Below are 22500 nucleotides of genomic sequence, written 5' to 3' on the forward strand. Positions count from 1 at the left end.
GATGGCTACACTGGGAAGAACTGCAGCATTGGTAAGAACAGAGTGTAGTTGTTAGTATTTTAATGAATAAACCAGTTTAGCCATCAGTGTCCCGTGTCTATTATCCACGTCTCGCAGATATTGACGATGTTGAAAGCATGTTTTTGTGGTTCTTCCGTCAATCGTGAGTTACAACGCGTTTTTAAATATGGTAAATTGCATGGACGCCGTTATGATTGCACTTGTAATTTTGTTAATGACTGGGAACTGCAGCATTGGTAGGAATCGAGTATGTCTGTTTAAGAAGTGTGTCAGCTTAGTATTTCGGTTACTCGTACAGAGGGAAAGGAGGGTCCCCAAAACGCTTCTGTTGGCATACAACTGATATTTGGTTTTCGGATTGAAAGAAAAATCTTGTTTTGTGTTTGGAGACGTTATTTAACTAATTAATTAAATATATTATAAATATATAAATATATTGTTTCTTATATATTGCAGATATCGACGATTGTGCTGGTCAGCCCTGTCAAAATGGAGCAACTTGTATCGACGCCGTGAACAATTACATTTGTAGTTGTGTCGATGGCTACAGTGGCGAGAACTGCAGCATTGGTAAGAATGGAGTGTTTTATTTTTTTAGAAGTTATTATTTCTTCTAAATATCTCATAAACATTCCAGTTTAGTAACTAGGTAAGTAGAAGCCGTGTCTTGGTTTAAGATCAAATTGAAGGAAAATCTACTTTTTGTGCCCACAAACCGCAAGTGGTTGTCCTCAAACATTTCTTGTAAGTAATATAAAATATAAAATATAAAAATGTTACACTGGTTGTAAGTTTTCTGTACAATATATTTTACAGATATCGACGATTGTGCTGGTCAGCCCTGTCAAAATGGAGCAACTTGTATCGACGCCGTGAACAATTACACTTGTAATTGTGTTGATGGCTACACTGGCAGGAACTGTAGCATTGGTAAGAACAGTGTTTAGAAGTTATTATTTCAACTAAATATTTCTTTCTATTGTTTCAACAAGAAAACGAATTTCACACAACAATTGTAGAAATGACACCGGAACAACTAAACAAGTACCCCTAGAAGTTTTATTTGTCCGCAAGAAAGCGAGATGGAACTTTCTACAATAAGAAATCGCTTACCGCGCGGCGCGCGAGATTTTGAAAATTCCGACCATTTGTCAGTATATTGTTAAAAATAAAGGGATTTTCTGGTCCGCTAGTTATTCAGCTCGTGTGGTATATACTAAAACAATTATTCACGACAGTGTCGGTGAACTATTCACCTCCACTTCGGTGAATAGTTGTTAATTACCCGTGGGTGCGCTACGGCCCTTTGATGTAATAAAGGCACTTCTCTTTGCAAATATTGTGAACTGCAGTTTCGTGGGCCTTGTCAATGCTGCGTCTTAAGACTTGAGGGTTTGGTATTTGGTATTGAAACGAGCAAATCTAGTTTTGTTTCCTCTAAACCTCATCCTTTGTTTTTCTTCATTTCCCGCAGATATCGACGATTGTGCTGGTCAGCCCTGTCAAAATGGAGCAACTTGTATCGACGCGGTAAACGATTTTACTTGTACTTGTGTTGATGGGTACATTGGAAAGAACTGCAGCATTGGTAAGAGCCGTGTCTGTTTTTCAAGATGTCCGTTTATTCGCTCCTGTTCTTTCCCCAAAACACTGCCCATTGCAACCAAGAAGCAACTTTATGAGGGGTGATAACAAAACGAAAAACAAATACATTAGACTAACCAAACTGGGATACTGTAGGGGGATAGTTTCTACAGAAACTGTGGAGTGGATGCGAATGTTTGGTGTTATAAACAGAGTTGATAAGGTATTTTAGCCACCACAAAGAGACTCGAGTGCTACAGGCGATAAACCTGGCTTAAAGGGTTTGTTATTGAAAGCCGATAAACGTTAATCCAGGATTAAAATTTAACCGAGGTTAACAGTCCATCGCAGGGTTATCCCCAGCCCAGCAGTATGTCGCCGGTACCCATCGATAAACCTGGCCCCGGTTGTTCAAACGCCAATAGACCCTTATCTCTCCGCGGCCATGTTGAGTCTCAGGAGAATAAAAAGCTTTGTTTTTGCACGGCAAGCCTCGGCCACACGCGAATTCAAGGGAGGCTTGCCGTGCAGAAACAAAGCTTTGTATTCTCCTGAGACTCAACATGGCCACCGTGTGATAAAGGTCTATTTAACAATTATTCCATGAGCGCGCGTTGGATATGAGTTGGCTATAACTAATCTCATATCCAACAAGCGCGAATGGAATTATTGTTTTATTAAATTCTCCGCGTTTGGACATTGCTGTTGAAGTTTACTGAATGTTTATATTTTAGAAAAAAATTCTTTCAAATTTAAACGACAGGATGTTGAGGCAACCTCCGACCAAAGCGCGCGAAACCTAATGATCACATGACACGCGCAGCGCTTTGCAAACGGAGTTGAATGAAAAATCGAAAGCGAAGAAAATCGGACACAGTCGGACATCTAAAATTCAAGAAACGTTTAAATGTACGAATGATGACCTTTCTGAGACTAGCAGTCAAGTGCTTTTCAAGTTCCAGCTCGTCGGGAAGCGTAATAGTTGTGCACATTTGAGCAAATGTTCTGCTGTGTGATGCCGAGCGAAGGAAGAGATCAGGGCAAGGACGGCTTTTTTCATGCTGAACTGAATTCCTCGGGGACGATTTAAAACACTTCAGGCAAGTCCAAGTGTACGAGGTACAACCTCACTGAGACAAGTATTCAGTGCAAGTTTTTAAACTTCAAGCTTATTTGAGAAGCGTAAGAGCTGTGCACATTAGTGCAAATGTTTTGCTGAGTGTTGCCGAGCGACGGAAACGAACATTATGGCCGCCGCTCGTACGGATTTCATAGATGAACCATCTGAAGTCCTCGTAAATTCGTAAAAACATAAAGGCAGGCATGAAGCTCTTCCTGAGAAATTTCTTCGATTGGGTTTAACCTCTTACCGCCAGGATTTGCAAGCCATCCTGAAATTTTTGAAGGTAACCGGTTGTTTATATTGTTGTTGTTATGTGATCTAAAAAATCGAAAAATCTTGCAATTTTGAAGATTTTAAAGGAAACTTCAGAGATACGTACCATTAAATAGTGTCATACCGAACTTTGTGGCTTTTATTGTTGTTATATTGAGATGGCATTGTTTGATATTTCTTTCTTTTCCTTTTTTTTCTACATTTTTCCGAAGAAACTTTTGCTTCCCGCCGAAAAAAAAAAAATTAGCTTAGCGACACCTGGAGCTTTCGTTTTCCATATAAGGTCAAACTACGGTATATGAGCTGATAACCGAGATTTAGTGAACCAATCAAAACGCTAGAAATGCAATATCCGAGGCTGAGAATTTAATAATAACGTTAATCCAGGATTAAAAGTCAACCGAGGTTTTCATCTCGCTAGTTTAAAAAATTATTTCAAAGGCTAATTTCGAGCTAAAGGCAAAGAAAAGGCTAAATCAAAACGGGGGACAAAAAGTGTTTTGTATGAATCTTTATTTATTATCAAATCAAACTCCGCGTTAACCAAGATTAGCTTAATCGGGCCTTGAACAAACTCGGCCTCGGGCGAAGAGAGACAATGTGGAGAAAAGTTTCTTACAACACAGCAATGAAGGGACCAACCTAGCTTCCAAACAGCGAACCTCCAATTTTCCGACCAAACGTCCACCGCCACCTAAACAGATGAAATACATGGAATTTGTAGGGACTTAGTATTGTAGAAAAGTCGCCGAGTCAAACTAGAAAATGATCCGCCATATGCCATAGAAACACGAAATCGGTGCGGTCTTAGTTTCGCAGAAAATTAAGGTTCACATAAGAAAAAAACAACGAATACCCTCGCAATAAGACGGCTTTTTAAGGTGACGAGAAGATAAGCAAATGGAAATGTTTGTAGTACAGTACAGTACCTTCCTGAGCGCGCCAAATTCCCATTAGATATTTTGAAAACAAATAAAACGAGGGAGTCGATTATGAACCTTGTTTGTAAAAAAGCGAGATAGTCGACACCCCCAATTCGCTTATTCTGAGCCAAGCTTTTGCTACAAAACTACGCTCCAATTTGTTGTAGCGACAAGCAAAGTGTGTAAACTACAGTGTTAGTCACATTAGATGGGACAGATCTCGCCACCCTGCCCTCTCAATGTTGGTTCACAAGATTGGCTAGAAAAATTCCCAAAAACAACATTGAGAGAGGGGAGGGGAGCAGGAGAGGGACATTTTCGGCTTGGTTGTGGGGTGTCACAACTAAACTTGACTGGGACTGTAGGTTCATCCCTCGGTGATTTCAAAGGCTTAAAAATTAAGTCTTCCTTTTGTAGACACCGGATTTCATGATGGGCTGTGCCAATGCCCACACTGTTTTAAGACGCTTTGGTGTTTGATTTGAAACGTAAAACGTTTTGTGTCCACACACTGTAACTAACTCTTGTTAAATTCCCTTTTTCTCGCAGATATCGATGATTGTGCTGCTCAGCCCTGTAAAAATGGAGCAACTTGTATCGACGCCGTGAACAATTACACTTGTAATTGTGTTGATGGCTACACTGGCATGAACTGCAGCATTGGTAAGAACTGAAACTGAACTGAGCGGTTTTTGAAGTTATTATCTCGCTGAAATATTTCAGTTAACGTTGTGGATAAAGCGCTTCTCTTTGTAAGTACTGTTAGTTGCGATTTTATGGGCCGTGCCAAACTGCAGCTTAGACTTAAGTCTTTTCGGAATTTAGAGTTGAAAGGAAAAAAAAAGGTTTGTTTCCACACTTCCTTTTTTTCTTATTTCTCTCAGATATCGACGATTGTGCTGTTCAGCCCTGTCAAAATGGAGCAACTTGTATCGACGCCGTGGACGATTACACTTGTAATTGTGTTGATGGCTACACTGGAAAGAACTGCAGCATTGGTAAGAATCGAGTGTGTCTATTCTTAGAAGTTGGTATTTCAGTCAAATATTTCAGTTTACTCATTCTTTTACAGTCACTCTACGTCACGCGTGACCAGTGTTTCCGAGAATGAAAATGAAATTTTGTCCGGCATTTGAATGGAATGTTGAACATTTCCCTGGAAATCTTTTCTGAAAAAGAGCATTAACTGAAAAAATATTCAAAATACTTGGGAAACAACTGTTGTTCTTATTTAAAGAAAAATTCGTATATCTTTATCCCGTCAATAAACTGGGGAAATTTATACGGGAACTCTGAAATCTCGTTGGCGATGTTCAAAACTGACATGTAAATTTCAAAACTCCGTTCAAAACTTTGTGATGTGTAAATTTAAGTGTTTGAAAGAAACCACTCAATTTCCTGTTGATTATTATCCTTGTAGCCGACGCCTAGACTCGCGCTTTCGTATGTCAATTGAAAGAAAAAAAAGTGTTATTTTTTCTGTACTCTTAAACTAACTCTCTTTAAACAACTGCCTAGCCTTTTTATTTTTATTTATTTATTTATTTATTTATTTATTTATTTATTTATTTATTTATTTATTTATTTATTTATTTATTTATTTATTTATTTATTTCTTTATTTATTTATTTCTTTCTCGCAGATATTGACGATTGTGCCGGTCAGCCCTGTCAAAATGGAGCAACTTGTATCGATGCCGTGAACAATTACATTTGTAGTTGTGTTGATGGCTTTACTGGAAAGAACTGCAGCATTGGTAAGAACGACCGTGTCTAAAAGTCACGGATTGAGGGGTGAGGGGGAAAGGGGGCTGCAATCAGATTGGTTTTTTTAATTCTAACCTCCCCCTCTTTTTTCTGGACTTTGTCTGCGAATTTTGCGACTGCAACATGTATTAAGAAAGAATGATTTGCTTAGATTTGTTTATCATGGGAAAGTTCCTTTAATACATATTTTTCACTCAATTATTATTTTTCTGAACATTTTTTCGCTTACAATATCCCTTTTCTTCCATTGGTGGCCTTGAAAAGTGGTAGGTTGGGGGGGGAGGGGAAGTGTTGGGGAGGCGGGAAAGAAGAGGGCGAAAAGCAGGAATCTCAAGGTGGCAGGAGGGGGGAAATATGAAAAATTACACAATATTGCGCGAAGAAGCATGATCAACAAAAAAAGGGGCGTGGACAAATTCAGATTTCCCTCCCCCCTCCCCTCTCTCGGACATGTCTTTAGTGTCGAATTTACCTATTTAAGTCTCCAGAAACAGTCCATTTGTGGTTACATAGTGACTATTTGATAAAATGACGTGATTATAACGTCAGTATAATATTTTGATGTATTGTCACTTGTGGTCTTTCGTAGTCACTCGTGTGTACTTTTAGACACGATCGGTAAGAACAGAGTGTCTGTTTCAGAAGTTATTATTTTAAGTACATAATTTAAGCAGGGATAAGCAGGCTTCTTTTACGTAACGAAATCACATTTCATATTAGTTATGGAAATAGAAACAGCAGAAACAAGAAAATCTAGATTTTTCATGTTTCTCAGTGTGGTTCTTCCGTCAATCGTGAGTTACAACGTGTTTTTAAATATGGTTAATCTATACTAACAGTTTGCATGGACGCCGTTATGATTACACTTGTAATTTTGTTAATGGCTGGGAAGAACTGCAGCATTGGTAAGAATGGAGTGTCTGTTTAAGAAGTGTGTCAGCTTAGTATTTCGGTTTACTCGTACAGAGGGAAAGGAGGGTCATTTTCTTTCCCCAAAGCACTTTTGTTGGTATGCAAGTTATGTTTTCATGTTGAGCATCAATGCTTTGGTTGTAAACTGATACTTTGATTTTCGGATTGAAAGAAAAATTTGTTTTATGTTGGAGACATTATTTAACCAATTAATTAAATATGTCATATAATTTTTTCCGTGTGTATCGCAGATATTGACGATTGTGCTGGTCAGCCCTGTCAAAACGGAGCAACTTGTATCGACGCCGTGAATGATTACACTTGTTATTGTGTTGATGGCTACACTGGAAAGAACTGCAGCATTGGTACGATCAACCTATTTGTTTAGTCATGGATTGAAAAGGCTCCATCTATTAGCTTCTGTACACATTTCTGTTCCATGTCAATGCTCACTCTGGTATTCGACTTCAAGCAAAAAACAAATATTTCTTTGTCGGCGTACTTAAAACAAACTCTCACTGGACGTGTGCCGTAATCTTAGTTAGTTTCTCGTAGATATCGACGATTGTGCTGGTCAGCCCTGTGAAAATGGAGGAACTTGTATCGACGCCGTGAACAATTACACTTGTAATTGTGTTGATGGCTACACCGGAAAGAACTGCAGCATTGGTGAGTTAGAAGTTAGTTATTGTTTTAACTAAATATTTCAGTTTATTCAAAGGGAAAGGACGGTCCATTTGTGCCCCGCCCAAAACACTCTGTTTGCTTTGAAGTTGTGGTTTCATGTACCGCATCAATGCTTTGGTTTAAGACTGCGGTCTTTGAATTGAAAGAAAAATCTCGTTTCGTATTTGGAAATTAAGGAGGCTCGCAACAGTTTTCTGAACTTGGGCTGCATCTTTTCAAATCAGAATTTCGCGTACAAGCTAGCATAATTCGAATTCCCTTATGCTACACTACCTTTCAAAAATATGATTCAATACATTTTTCGCTGATTTCCAAGCGACAGCTGTTACCATAACAATGACAACGATAACGCAAAGCCATTCATTTTATTCATTCGATTTATCTCGAAATCTAGTCAGACACTTGACAACGAAACTTTCAGGGTTTGGACTACTTCACATTGACAACTTGCGGGAGAACTTAGGGAAAAACTCTGTAAGAGCGTTTTCAAGTAAACAAAAAATCAATTTTACGGGTTGATTTTAGTTATACCCGCAATTTTTGTTTAACCCCATATCACTTTCTCATTTCTATCCAAAGGTCTTTTATCAGCGCGAAACATTGTAAACGTGCTATACATTGAAGCTTTATAGGTGGCTTTGATTTGAAAACAGCTTAACTGAAAGTACAAATAAGTCGAATGCGTAATTCAGACAAGAAACCTTGTTTTCTGTTCTAACTCTCCTTGAACATGTCTCGTGGTTTTACCTCAGTTACGTTAGTACTTTATTCAAATGTTATCTCAGCCAATTGTTCCCAATTGGTAGAGGAATTCTTTCCCTCAACTTAAGTTTTTGTTTTACATTAATACAAGCATAAAGGTATTTATTATTTATGTTATTCTCCTCTTTTACAAAGTTGTTCCCTGATTTTCCTTTACTTTATTTCTCGCAGATATCGACGATTGTGCTGTTCAACCCTGTGAAAATGGAGCAACTTGTATCGACGCCGTGAATGATTACACTTGTAATTGTGTTGTTGGGTACACTGGTAGGAACTGCAGCATTGGTAAGAATCGAGTATGTCTTTTCTTAGAAGTTATTATTTCAACTTAGTAATTCAGTTTAGTCATCGGGTAGGCAGGGTCTTTCTCTTTGCACATAAATTTCATGGGTCGTGTCAAACTTCGGCACTTTAGTACTTGAATCGAACGAAAATACTATAGTCTTTTCATCGCACACCGTAATTCTCTTAAAACATGTTCCGCGATTTTCCTGATTTCTTGCAGATATCGACGATTGTGCTGGTCAGCCCTGTCAAAATGGAGCAAGTTGTATCGACGCTGTAAACGATTACACTTGTAATTGTGTTGCTGGCTACACCGGAAAGAGCTGTAGCATTGGTAAGAACAGTTTGCTTGTTTCAGAAATTCTTTTTCCAACTAGGGTGGGGCAGTGGTGAGAGTACTCGCCTCCAGTATGGCCCGGGCTCGATTCCCGGTCTTGGCGTCACATGTGGGTTGAGTTTATTGATGGTTCTCGTCCTTGCTTCGAGAGCTTTTTCTCCGTGCACCCCGTTTTTACCCTCTCCTCAAATACCAACATTTCCAAATTCAAATTTGATCTGGAGAGATAAGTTTTCATATGTCGGAAGAATCCCAGACAATCGAGGTTTTTACTGCTTCCCAACCGCCCCAGACTTTCTCGTCTAGTTAAAACTGGAAATCGTGGACATCCCCGATCGTCTGGGATGGTTGCATACGAATCGCGGAAATCGGGAGTTTCTATTTTCACGACGCGTCCCAGATTTCTGCGATGGTCGGCGATCATTCCCATATTTTCTTATGACATGAAAACTCAAATGTGTACTGTCGGGGTCGTCGGCGACAGTTTTAACTCGTTACAAATCCTCTAATTTGCTTCGCTCCAGTCGTTCCTCCTCCCCCGGCAAATGGGACAGACGTCTGGAAATTTCCTGTCGTGTCTGCAAGATCTGGGACGGTCAGGAAACAGTGAAATCCCCGCCGGATCGTCTGAGATTTTTTCGACGTGTGAAAACTAGGCTTATAGTCAGTGAGTGAGCAAGGTCCTTTTGCAAAAATGCTTCTCTGTGTATATTTGTTTATTCGTGTTGTTTTCAATGGCCCTGGTGATGCTTCGGTCTTTAAGAATGTCTAACCTTCTTTTATTCTCACTGGTAGATGAACTAAGCGGTTTTTGTTTCTGAACACTTTAACTGAACTAGCTTTGCTTCGAAAAGTCTATTAATTGTTACTTATTTCTCGCAGATATTGACGATTGTGCTGGTCAGCCCTGCCAAAATGGAGCAATTTGTATCGACGCCGTGAATAATTACACTTGTAATTGCATTGTCGGCTACACTGGGAAGAACTGCAACACTGGTAAGAGCAGTGTCTCTGGTTTATTACTACTGACATATTTTAGTTTAGTAGGTGAGTATGCAGAGGACCAGACCTTGGCTCACCGAGTCCAATGGATCATCTATCGACTTTAGCACTGTTAGTGAGATTGGACTCGATGGTGTTCAGTCTACTTTCTAACTTCTGGAATTCTTTAGTTAAATCTCTTTTTGATTTAAGCAACTCGTCGTATAACCGTCACTTAGAAATGGGACACCTTGTTCACTCGGTGTTTCACATGTAGATGCCAATCATCAGTGCTCCTTTATTGTTAACCTCGGCCGCCATCTTGTCTGCTTTGTGCTCTCGAAGAAGAAGATTCCTTTATTGACATACACAAGATTATGCAATAGTATCATCTTACAATTTTTCATAATCCTCATTCTAACCAACCTTGTCCTAAACCTTGCATACAAGTGTAAATCTCTTTCTTTCCTTGATGTATAAAATAAAGAATTTGTAATTTAACTTAAATAGACAAGCCCGCCAAGACTAGCACTAGCCACCTGCGGGCCAGTCCAATTATAAATAATAAGGTAAAAATTAAGGAAATAAAGATTGTTATTGTTGTTGATGTTGTTGTTGTTGTTGTCTGCTGTGTGAAGGGAAGAATGCTAACAGTCCAGTGATTGGTTAATTCAATCCACCTAAAGTAATAGGTATATGTTTACTTGTTTGGGTGAATACTGTGCTGAAATTAGAAACTGAGTACCTCTTCTCTTACACTAAGAACGCCATGAGAAAGATATCAAGTGATTCTCTTCAAAGAGAAGAGAAATAATTAATTTTTGCCGAATTTCAAAGACAAAAAAGAACTTCAAAATATTCATGTGGATATGTATCGTTGTGTTGCTCTCACAGACATTGATGAATGTGCGCATACTCCAGAGTCCCTGGGATGCAGTCCGCTGTCCAATTGCATTAACTTTGCCGGTTCTTTTTTCTGTAAATGTAAAGAAGGATATTTAGGAGATGGACGAACATGCCAAGGTTAGTCATAAGCTGTAAACTAATCTGATATATTAGACATTGGATCATTTGAAATTAACGCGAACCAGAAGACTTCTGATTCGCGTTAATTTTCTTTATTTCAACGCAAATATCTCCTCAACTAGCGTTTATTTCAAGCATCTTAAATAACACAAGCAGTTATTCCTATTATGAGATAGTTCTCTTAAGTTATTTGTTTGTTTGCATTGTATGAAGTGTATTTTGTGTGTTCTTAGAAATGCAGGTGGTGTTCGAGATGATGTGCAAAGACCGCGGAGGACTGGTACAGACCTGTGACAGCAACGGAAAGTTTAGGTGCAAATGTGCGTTTGGATATGTGTACGACAGTAAAAACAACAAATGCCTACCAACCTGATAAACATGTCGGACAAATGGACGCTTGTTGGCTGGCACTACACACATTTGTACTTCAGGCAGTGGTTTACTGTTTCGGAGTTGATTCGGTTTAGTTAAGTAAGCACAAGAGAGGATGAAGGTTAGCAGCAACGTCGCTCTTTTTCACTCGATCCTGGGGACGAAAAGAAGATTAACCGTGGTAACAAAGGGTCAATGAGCAGGTTCAAGGATCAATGAGCAGTTGGCTTGAATTTGTACTTAGCCAAACAGCACGGGAGCTAGGGCTTCAAAAGTGACCTTTCGCACCACCTCCCAGAGTACAATCTAGACTTAACATCAGATTTTCATGTATTAAAGTCTTCAAATGATTACCGGCAAGTTTGTGGTTTGAAATTGTAGTATACGTTTTGAGTACAATTTCGTTCCCTTGAAAGCCCAATCCACCGTAAGGAAAAAGATGGACGGCCGTACATTTTACCACAATACCTTTCGAACTTTTGTTTTGTTTTGCTTTTGTTTTGTTTTTTTTATGAGCGTTTTTTGGGTTTTCGTACGCTACGGTGGTATGGCGGATTTTCCTTCCAATTTTCAAGGAAAGCCCTGGGAATGAGGTTTTGAGTTGTAGCAGTATTGTGGGTGGGTTGGGGTGGGTGGGTTGGCAACAGCGACCAACACAGAAACGAGGCTGAGGAAGATCGCTTTTTATTAAATTCTCAGCCTCGGATATTGCATTTCTAGCGTTCTGATTGGTTCACTAAATCTCGGTTATCAGCTCATATACCGTAGTTTGACCTTATATGGAAAACGAAAGCCCCAGGTGTCACTAAGCTAATTTTTTTTCGGCGGGAAACAAAAGTTTCTTCGGAAAAATGTAGAAAAAAAGGAAAAGAAAGAAATACCAAACAATGCCATCTCAATATAACAACAATAAAAGCCACAAAGTTCGGTATGACACTATTTAATGGTACGTATCTCTGAAGTTTCCTTTAAAATCAGAAAAATTGCACGATTTTTTAGATCACATATAACAATAACAACCGGTTACCTTCAAAAATTTCAGGATGGCTTGCAAATCCTGGCGGTAAGAGGTTAAAGCCAATCGAAGAAATTTCTCAGGAAGAGCTTCATGCCTGCCCTTTATGTTTTTACGAATTTACGAGGACTTCAGATGGTTCATCTATGAAATCCGTACGAGCGGCGGCCACAATGTTCGTTTCCGTCACTCGGCACCAGAGCAAAACATTTGCACTAATGTGCACAGCTCTTACGCCTCTCAAATAAGCTTGAAGTTTAAAAACTTGCACTGAATGCTTGTCTCAGTGAGGTTGTACCTCGTACTTTTGGATGTGCCTGAAGTGTTTTAAATCGTCCGCGAGGAATTCAGTTCAGCATGATAAAAGCCGTCCTTGCCCTGATCTCTTCCTTCGCTCGGCACCACACAGCAGAACATTTGCTCAAATGTGCACAACTATTACGCTTCTTCATGAGCAGGAACTTCAAAAGCACTTGAATGCTAGTCTCATAACGGTTATAATTCGTACATTTAAACGTTTCTTGAATTTTAGATGTCCGACTGTGTCCGATTTTCTCCCAGTCGCTTTCGATTTTTCATTCAACTCCGTTTGCAAAGCGCTGCGCGCGTCATGTGATCATTAGGTTTCGCGTGCTTTGGTCGGAGGTTGCCTCAACATCCTGTCGTTTAAATTTGAAAGAAATTTTTTCTTAAAATATAAAAATGGGGTAAACTTCAACAGCAATGTCCAAACGCGGAGAATTTAATAAAACAATTATTCCATTCGCGCTTGTTGGATATGAGATTAGTTATAGCCAACTTGGCGCTTCGCGCCTCGTTGGCTATTTACCATCTCATATCCAACGCGCGCTCATGGAATAATTGTTAAATATCCGTGCTTCAGGAAGAAAAAAGTGTCATTCTAAACCTCTAAAGGTTTAGTTAAGGGAAACTTTCTCAACAGCACCGGCGGCATTTTGTAGTCACGTTACACGGTTGCGTGGCATATTTGCTTCTTGTTAGGTGTCGCAGCAACTTTGGTCTTTGTTCAAGGGGAAATAAATTTTTTTCTTGACAAAACACGTTAACCGTCTTTGCGTGTTTTTTTTTTTTTTTATCAGTAAAAGGAAGCGAATTTTTCAAATTCATCACTTGCTGAGGGAACATTTTTAGTGAAGGTGTCAATCATGCTTCCTTTTTACAAAGCCTCGATTTCACGTAGAACGAAAGAGGAACAGCGGTGGGCAAGGCTGCTAAACTGATAGCAACCAGTGGTATTGTAGCATCGTTAAGCCGAAGTTGTTACTGTCAAACTAAGAAAACCATGAACACTAAGAATTATTTGTGGAATGTTTATTGATCCTCTCTTGTCCGTGAACAGTTAGAGGGAAAGTCAAACCACGAGAAAAAAAAGTACGAAATTTTTCCTTTTGTATCAGACTGCTTTTCTTTCTCAACACAAACATTTCAAAAATATTCCTAGTGCTCATGATTTTCTTTGTTTCACAGTAAATGTTATATTACCGTATTGGCCATAGAACTTTGAGGTATAATCTTTTTTTATTTTTTATTTTTGTGAATTTTTAAGCAATGTCATATCCCTCATAATGAAATTTACAATCCCTCATAATGATAGTTTTCAAAGAAGGGAACCTCCACTCTGACATCAAATTGAAGTTAAATTATTGGAAATAGTATCAAAATTCTAAATTTTATTTTTGAAAAGTGAAAAATAACATCAGGAGCCATAATTATCTCTCCTGGTAACATTTAAGTGCGTTAAAAATTAGATGTGATAATCACTAATTTTCGCTTTTAAATTTTTCGCGCGCCGCCATTTTAGATGTTCAGGGCAACCTTGTTCCCAGGGTCTCTCCTCTTCCCGTCCCAAGGGAGCAGGGTTTGGAACGTTACCCACCATGGCATGAACCACCATGGCATGAACCACCGTGGGATGAACCACCATGGCATGAACCACCGTGGGATGAACCACCATGGCATGAACCACCATGGCATGAACCACCGTTACGTGAACCACCATGGCATGAACCACCGTGAGATGAACCACCATGGCATGAACCACCGTGGGATGAACCACCATAGCATGAACCACCGTGACGTGAACCACCATGGCATGAACCACCGTGGGATGAACCACCATAGCATGAACCACCGTGACGTGAGCCACCATGGCATGAACCACCGTGGGATGAACCACCATAGCATGAACCACCGTGACGTGAACCACCATGGCATGAACCACCGTTACGTGAACCACCGTGAGATGAACCACCATGGCATGAACCACCGTGGGATGAACCACCATGGCATGAACCACCGTGACGTGAACCACCATGGCATGAACCACCGTTACGTGAACCAGCGTGACACGAACAACCATGAGATGAACCAGAGTGACATGAACCACCGTGGGATTAAATACCGTTACATTTAATTACCATGGGATTAAATACCGTGACATGAATTACCGTGGGATTAAATACCGTGACATGAACTAGTGTGGGATTAAATACCATTACGTGAACTAGCGAGAGATTAAATACCGTGACATGAACTACCGTGGTATCCCCTACTGTGACATGAACCGTGGGACGCAAACCGACTCAAACTTCGATTTCAACTTTTATTTCTCTTAGTAAACCGCATTCGCTAAGAAGCCTTAGAGGACTATAGATAAATACTTCCCCATATTTTCATTAAGCCATCAAAATAGCGGAGTCTTAACTCTACATGAAATGAACTCAACGATTTATTGACTAGCCTGCGAGAGCAGATGCCTTTCTGGTTTTTGTTTCACCCAACGCGAAATCCGGAAATGCCGTCTGCTCTCGCAAGCTATTAATTCAGTTCCAATCGCAGTAAACGTTAAATAAATCATTTTCATCATTTTATTTTAATCATTTTAATCATTTTTGCTCATTTTAATGCATTTCCCAGTTTATTTAAATGAACATGAAACTGCATGAGCAAAATGCGTACAGAATTAAGAATTACATACAAGTTATATGCTAATCTTGAGTCTAAAATATAGTCCTTGCTTTTCAAGGATAAAGGAAATAGTGGGGAAACAATTGTCATCCAGAAGAACCCTTCGTCTTGATACTCGACGACGGCCCGCAAAACCTAGCTAAACTTTAATCTGAGCCCTCGTTTTAGTTTCGGCCTTCCAAATCACAAAACAGTCTGAATGCACTGTCGTCCGATTTACCCAATAAAATTGTCATCGTATCTTCTCGCATCACAAGCAGCAGAGTGGTTGAACACTAATTGTCATGACATCCGCTCACGCTAATTCTCTCTTTAAACTGACAAGTGGAACTTACGTCGTTTTTTGCGTCTAAGACTCTAAGAAAACAAATCAAGGCAAATTTATAAAATTTCTATTAGTTGGATGAACCATTTTATAAAAGTAATCAAAAAGAATGGTGTAGCATTGCGCTATTTTCGATTGAGTGATACAGTCATTACACTAGCTAAATGACCCGTGCGCAGCTACATAATAGTTGTTTTATTTTTTCAGTACTAGCTGCGAAAGGGACTGTTTACTGTGACTACTGTGTGGTGAAGCATGCACCAAAGCACATGCATGGCAAGTTACATTTGTCACTCAATTGAAATTGAAAACCGCCCCAATTAAAAGACTAATACTCAATAGCAGATGATATCATTCTTCCTCTTCCTCATCGAAGCGACGCAAGATTTCGGACAGGACATGACAGGACACCCTGTGGTTCCAGTGCTTTTTCTTAAAATGGTCCTTGAGGATGCATGCCTTTGTGCCCTTTTTTGCGGATTTCACGCAAAGAAAACAATGGTACAGAGTCCCTTTACACGAGCAGTCTGCGTCTTCACATCTTTGAAACGTTTCTGGGCACTCTGCATCACCTGGCACAATGGACAAGTGCGCTATGTCCTGAACAATAAAACAGTGCGATTCGTAAAATAGAATGAACACTTTAATAAAGTGCACTCTAAGGTTAGTCGTTATAAAAGTTGCCTCAGGTAGGATCGACATAACGGTTAACTTGTATGTAATAAAACAACATCTAATGCTTTTAGTACAACTTGTGTATGCGTACTGATAATTACCTAGCAAGGCTTCTCGGTACGAGATCTGTTGATCTCCTTTCCTTTTTCAACTGGGATAATGATGCAGTGAGAAGGGATAAACGGCTTCCCCCTATTAGACTTATTATATTAGACACATTTCACAAAAATGTGCATAAATATGTTATCGGTCTGTTCCCGATCAGCAGTAACAGAAACTCCTAGGATTTCGTCTTAGAGAAAATATTTCAGTTTAATATATACAAAGGTTTGTACAATTCTCTCCCTCTGAATTTAAAGACTGCAGAATCAAAAGTATTACGTGAAAAGAACCGATCAAACGCCGTCAAACCGTCGCTTGATAACTAAAAAGCCGTGGATGTCATTTGTGTCCTGTGACGCAGGAGTGTATTTTGTACGTACACGTATAATAGGATGTTTTGTATTTGAGACGTAAATATTGTATCGCCTATTTATCTACGTACAAAGAAGTTATAACTAGTTTATTAGCTTTTATTGACCTCATTTATTCACTCACTCAATAATTTTATACCAATTGTATTAGAAGTTATTGTATGATCTTTAAGTTGATTAGTTATTATGATTAGTTATTCTAGTAGATGTCATAACCTTTATTGTTATTAACAAGACCAATACCTCCCTTTGGAGAGTAAGGCGTAATAAAGATGTACTGTTGGTGTTACTGTTACTCACTCACTCACTCACTCACTGACTCACTCTACAGCCTCGAATTTATTTGCAACGTCCAGTTTGATAGGGTACTGATTAGGCGGTACGTTTAACTTCCCGGCGGGGGAACTCCCATGTGAAAGTGACGGGGGTGATCGTCGCACATTTTTATAGGGTAGGTAAAGGTAACAGGATTCTGTTTTGTGGGTGTGGTGCAAACAATTTCTTTGGCCCCTAAGAGATAAGACCAGTACGTTATGTTTTCTCATTTGTTTCGGCTCAATACCCGGCTAAAAGGTAACACTATACCTCTGACGAAAGTAATTTCAGATTTTACCACCCTAACGGGTACCAAACTGCAAATTTTTAACCTCTAAAAGCTATGACGATCACCCCCGTAACTTTTATACGAAAGTCCCCCAACGCCCCCCCCCCACCCCCCTCCCCCACCCCGGAGGCTAAAATGCCTCTTTCGACATTCCTGAACCGACGACTGAGATCGGGGTACGAGATTATCTTTAAACAATAAGTGATCCTGACTAGCTAATTCCATGTACACTGCCTGTTCTGTAAAATAAATCGTAGTGTTCACTTTTAAATTTGTGTCTTGGGATAAGATAGAATATATGCAAGACATGCAACATTCATAGAGTAATTTTAATTAATCTTATCACTTGTCAGATGATGACAACAGAAGCTAATTAGGGTGTCTGGCCTTGGCGATGACCTCCAAGGTTTCTTTTACTTGAGAAGAGGGTTGAAATCCATGGAACGCAAAAATATGTTGAAATATTATATATGTGAAGATTCTAATCCAAACCACAACATGTTAATGCTAACGAGAAATTTAACGGAACCGTTTTAGTCAAAGTATGTTGTTAAACCTCGGAGTGAGGCCCTCTTGAAATGGGAGAATTCTTTTAATTTTGAACAATCAGGGATTATCTTTCACGCAAGGGTTGTGAAACACACAGGAGTCACCTTGAAAAGCATTGTTTAAATGCGGCAAAGCACTTACCTTCATCTCATGGGGCTCTGTAACAAGAGAGGATCTTTCCCTTACGAAATCTTAGCTGAGTTCACCGCCAATTCAAGGTTTTTCAACGTTTGTCCAAACAGACTATCAGATAAAATCCCCCACTAAACCTCACGTGAGATATGTATTTCGTAATTTTTATGTGTTATTCCCCGTGTTTAAGAACCGTAAACTTAAAGATTTATTGATAGCTTAATCCGTAAAATTAATAGGAAATTGTGGTCCCCAGTCCTCTGGTTCATGTGGCGGTGGTTTTGTGGTTCATCCTACGGTGGTTCATCCCATGGTGGTTCATGTCACGGTGGTTCATGCTGCGGTGGGTGAACGTTGCAACCTTATATGTCCCAAGGAGCGAGAAGAGGAGAGACCCTGGGAACGAGGTTGGTCCTCTCGCTTCCTCCCTACCAAGATGAACTGAATAATTCGAAATAATTATTCCAATAATTCAGATCGCTGTTAGTCCATGATCCTAAGTGAAATGAGACTCCATGTTGAGTGAGTGAAGCAGTTATCACGTTTGCCTTGAATGCAGGAGGCCGAAGTTCGAATCCTCGCCGCTTAACCATATTTTCACATAGTGCGTTATATTTTGTTTTTATACGTTTACTCGAGAAGAACTGACCCCGGTATATCTCGTATGGATACGAGATTTTCGAACGGTAATGTTTTTAAAACCCAAGAGACTACAGAAAGCGAAAAACATCGGTAAACTGGTACCTGCATCACATGTTCAACACCCCCACTCCTCCCCCCCCCCCCCTCCCTTCCACTCCCAACTCCATGTGATTGGAAAAGACTATAAGATTCACATCGCCTCTCTCTTGCGTTCAAAATACTGGTAAATCTTCCAGAATTCATCTATCTTCCATCTTTCAGTTTCTCGTAATAATGATTTTTTTTTTTTTTTTTGTGCCTGTGAAGTTGCGTTATTTTTAGAATATCCAAATAATTTCGTTTTCAGCGACCCAGAACAAATCTTTTCTGATATATCTTCCTGTTTACCTCTTTCGAACATCACGTATGTTTAAAGTTTATGTATGGTTTTTGCTGACTTGTCGACTCCCTTACGTAACACAGTCACGTTCGCAGACATCACGTTCGATCTATCGCCCAATCACAAAATAGTTTCAATAATGTTGTTTACCGCAGATCCCAAAGGTTTCTACTTCCGGGTCGCAACAGAGGATAACCATAGCACGCCAGCTGTTATGATCGTCGAATAACAACACCAGTTTTGCATTGCGACTTTTGTTTTCGATATTCGCTTTATGGCACATCACGTTTCTTTGATATTAAAAATTAATAAACAACTGACAGCCACGAACTTTCGCTTCGCACTACATCGAGCAGACTGTTTCCACAGCCGGAAACTGGTACATGTTCCTCAATTGCTTTCTCATTCGTTCGATCTGATAAGGATTTAGCGTATATTTTTATTTTGGGAGTAAAATATATGCAACATTCTGATCAGTCATTTCAACTACCTCCTCGAGGCAGTCACGTTCGCTGTCAAGAGACTCATAAATATTCCGGTATCGCTATTCAGCCGTCCAATAACACCAAACCCTTTTCAGTGTTTACTTCGCTGAACATCACGTATTCGTCTGCGGCGAAATTGCTTACTCTGTCTGAATCTTGCTTGTCTCAAATATAACCTGTATAAGCATCGGGTAACTTCATTGATCACTTAGGCGTTGTACTGAAAGACCTGAAAAGACAAAACCTTGGGTTCTGTTGCGTAAAACCGTTTCAACATTTGCAACGCACAAGAATGACAACTACAGGGAAGAATCCGCGTGAAGAGACAGCGAATAAGGACAGCGAAAGGTATCTATATATTTTATTGCTTTTATCCCTTTGTTTACGACTGATATTCTTTTTTAGATCATTTGAAAAAATTGTAAATTGTATAAATTATAGTTTAATTACAGGTAGCTTTAATAGCGTTAGCTTTTACCCGAGCCTTACAGGTTGTAAAGTCCAAATTGAAATTAAAGTCAATTCGTGATAGGTTATTAAGAGCCGTCCTCTGTAAATATCGACTATCGTCGTTTGGACGAGAAAAAATGAAATCCCTCAAACTTTCTCAGAAGAATGGTCTATATAAGTGATTCACATAAATATAATTTTCAGCTCAGTTCGATTCGTATTTTAGCTGTAGTGCGACCATCTTGGTTTTACCGCTCTGAGGGGGCTTTCAGCGGCCATTTTAGGTCACACTTTTAAGAATTTGCCTTACAAAGAAAGCGTTACAAATCCGAACAAAATCTCATTATTCGAGACAAGCAAATGTTTGTTGTTGTGTTGAGAAGCTTTTTTGGGAATTTGATCAAAATCTGAATTTTTTACAAAATTTTTAATTTCTTCCCTATTGAACTACTCTTCAAGTGCCAAAAAAATGGCCGAGTTTAAAGGAAAATATCGCTAAAGATACATTAGTTGGCATCCTAAAACAGCATCCCGGTTAAAGAGCAATGTCTCGTCTGTAAGAATATGCAATAAAATTTTTGGGCAGTTAAAAAGAGAAAATTATAGAAGAAGAAGTCTTAACTGTACTTTTGTCAACAAACACCGCCTTCGTAATTAGCATAACAACATGAAAATAACGATTTACTAACAAAATAATGATAAATTCCACTTACCTCGTGAAATATCGAGAAGTGGATATTTCAAAATATATCAAATTATAGTTTCAGTCGGATACAGCCGCATTTTCGATGATTTGTTGTGCGAAATCACTGTAATACACCGCAGCTGTTAAACTGAGTTGAATTCTTCAAAGTCCGTCAGGACAACCATCGGCCGAAAAAATTGCCTTCCGCCCCATAAGCTGCCGTTTGCAAGGTGTAAAATATTTCTTTGTTATCCTTAATGACCAAAAATTCTTTCAGCAACCATTTAAATCCTGCTTAGAACTGGAGATTCTCGTAAAGAAATCGTTTATGTTCCGTTGACCTTCCGCCGTGATTAAACAATGAGATTGCGTTATAGAAAAAGGCACACACATCCAGACGGGTTGGGGTGGGGGTGGGGAGGAAACAAAAATAGAACAGCTCCTAAATTAAAAAAAGAGGGTCATTCAAGATTACTGTCAAAGCCATTTTATGCATTTGGGTATCAAATAGGAAACTGCTGTCCCAGAATAATGTGGAATATGATAAGCCCTTGTGCTGAAGTTTTTTGGTTGGGGCGTGGGAGGGAGGGGGGGGGGGGGGGCTGGTAAAACACTAATTTACAGCATCAGTTGATCGTTGCTATTCTGTTTAGGGTTCATACAAGTTCGCAACTACCACAAGCTCAATTACAGCTTTATATTTGTAATATTAGGTAACAGTGAGAAAGTACCGGCACGTAAAATTAATATGAGGGTTTGTATGGGAATACATGCAAATTAACGGCTTACATAGAATTCCAATAAAAAGCTACACTCTGTTTTTTTTTTTATAAGAACCTTTTTTATAAGAACGTCGAGGCTGAGATTAACCAAAATTTTAAGAATGATTAAGAACATTCCTCAGGCTGAGAGTCGATTAAGAACGTTTTTTGTATTTTGCTAATCTGTATATAAATCAAGGTAACAAATGTAAATTAACCAAAATACTTAAAGGCATGTTTTGACACACATCATCGGCTCGGTTTGTCATAATCGCTTTGATAGGTTTCTTGGTCACGTCCGCTTTGATTTACTGAAATACATGTAGTGTATGCCATGTAATTTAAGAACATCTTAAGAACGTTTTCAGCCTCAAATCACAAAAAAATATAAGAACGTTCAGCCTCAGCTCCAAAATTAGACGTTCTTATAAAAAAAAAAACAGAGTGTACTTACTTACTAAATCTGAACATCGCTGGAAATGCCATCAAATGTTACGAAGGGCAACCGACTGACAAATAGGGCACAACAGCTAATAGTAAGTAAATTTATTGAGGGTGGCAAAGGGTTTTTTGCGACGTGTGATGGCCCACAAATAAGCAGCGTGACGGGTAATGGAAACCGTGCGTGATGCGGGCCTGACATCACAACGAGATGCGTGATTTTCTTTTTTACGAGCGCGTGACGCGTGATGTACCAATTAGATTTCCAAGATAAGTGAACGTTCTTTGACCTAAAAGTCACGATAGACAAGAAGGGAATAAGACAATATAACGTAGGGTTAACCTTTCAGGGTACATCCAGCATTTTTACCCACAAGTACGTCGTCTTTATACATGTATCTCTAATAAAATCAATTAACACACAATCAATCTAAGCGGATGTTGCATGCAATACAATTTTCACTCCCCCTCCCCCCTCTGCCATGGGTGTCAGCAAAACGAGGGGTCGGGGCCGGGGCCGGGGTCTGGGTCTCTTTTTTTTTCTTCTTTTTTTTCCCCTTTTTTTTATTGTCAACATCACAGGTCGTTTGTGGGTCAAATAAGGATTAAAGCCAATATAAAAAAGTTAAGTCTCTAAAGCTTACTAGCTTAGGAAAGGTCATCGGTGACAACACACGTGCAAATAAATCCGATGTCAAATAACTTTCATAAAACATTGCTGCTGAAAAATTTATGAAAAAATGGAGGGACGTAACTGTGCCAGAAAGCGTCCAGTCGTGTTTTGAACTTTCCATACATTTTCCTGTATTTTTTCCCCCCGAACTATTTTTAGTAGCAGTTCACG

At 39.3% G+C, this 22500-nt stretch overlaps 2 protein-coding genes and 2 long non-coding RNA genes across 4 annotated transcripts in view; 3 read left to right on the top strand and 1 right to left on the bottom strand.

The window, feature by feature from the left end:
* Positions 1-8383, top strand: part of LOC146457621 (uncharacterized) — a 28632-nt gene extending 20249 nt beyond the window's left edge. The window contains exons 24-34 of the mRNA XM_085091707.1: positions 1-31; positions 478-591; positions 838-951; positions 1496-1706; positions 4092-4102; positions 4474-4587; positions 4809-4922; positions 5567-5680; positions 6854-6967; positions 7158-7271; positions 8223-8383. The exon at positions 1-31 is cut by the window's left edge and continues 83 nt beyond it. Coding sequence (XP_084947833.1) covers positions 1-31; positions 478-591; positions 838-951; positions 1496-1706; positions 4092-4102; positions 4474-4587; positions 4809-4922; positions 5567-5680; positions 6854-6967; positions 7158-7271; positions 8223-8383 — 1212 coding nt within the window. The remainder of the gene's footprint in view (positions 32-477; positions 592-837; positions 952-1495; positions 1707-4091; positions 4103-4473; positions 4588-4808; positions 4923-5566; positions 5681-6853; positions 6968-7157; positions 7272-8222) is intronic.
* Positions 8384-8555: 172 nt separating this feature from the next.
* LOC146457622 (uncharacterized) lies at positions 8556-11631 on the top strand. Its single transcript, XR_014858421.1, has 4 exons — positions 8556-8670; positions 9556-9669; positions 10549-10677; positions 10914-11631. It is a non-coding gene; the product is annotated as an uncharacterized LOC146457622 (long non-coding RNA).
* A 3393-nt stretch (positions 11632-15024) lies between these two features.
* LOC146457623 (uncharacterized) lies at positions 15025-18176 on the bottom strand. Its single transcript, XR_014858429.1, has 2 exons — positions 17823-18176; positions 15025-15980 (listed from the first exon to the last, which is right to left on the bottom strand). It is a non-coding gene; the product is annotated as an uncharacterized LOC146457623 (long non-coding RNA).
* Positions 18177-19175: 999 nt separating this feature from the next.
* LOC146457624 (patched domain-containing protein 3-like) overlaps positions 19176-22500 on the top strand; it is a 12220-nt gene continuing 8895 nt past the window's right edge. The window contains exon 1 of the mRNA XM_085091683.1: positions 19176-19667. Within this exon, the coding sequence (XP_084947809.1) occupies positions 19612-19667 (56 nt within the window). The 5' untranslated portion in view covers positions 19176-19611. The remainder of the gene's footprint in view (positions 19668-22500) is intronic.

Source organism: Pavona decussata, unplaced genomic scaffold (genome assembly GCF_977016875.1).
Source record: "Pavona decussata unplaced genomic scaffold, jaPavDecu1.1 SCAFFOLD_238, whole genome shotgun sequence".
NCBI classification, from domain to species: Eukaryota; Metazoa; Cnidaria; class Anthozoa; order Scleractinia; family Agariciidae; genus Pavona; species Pavona decussata.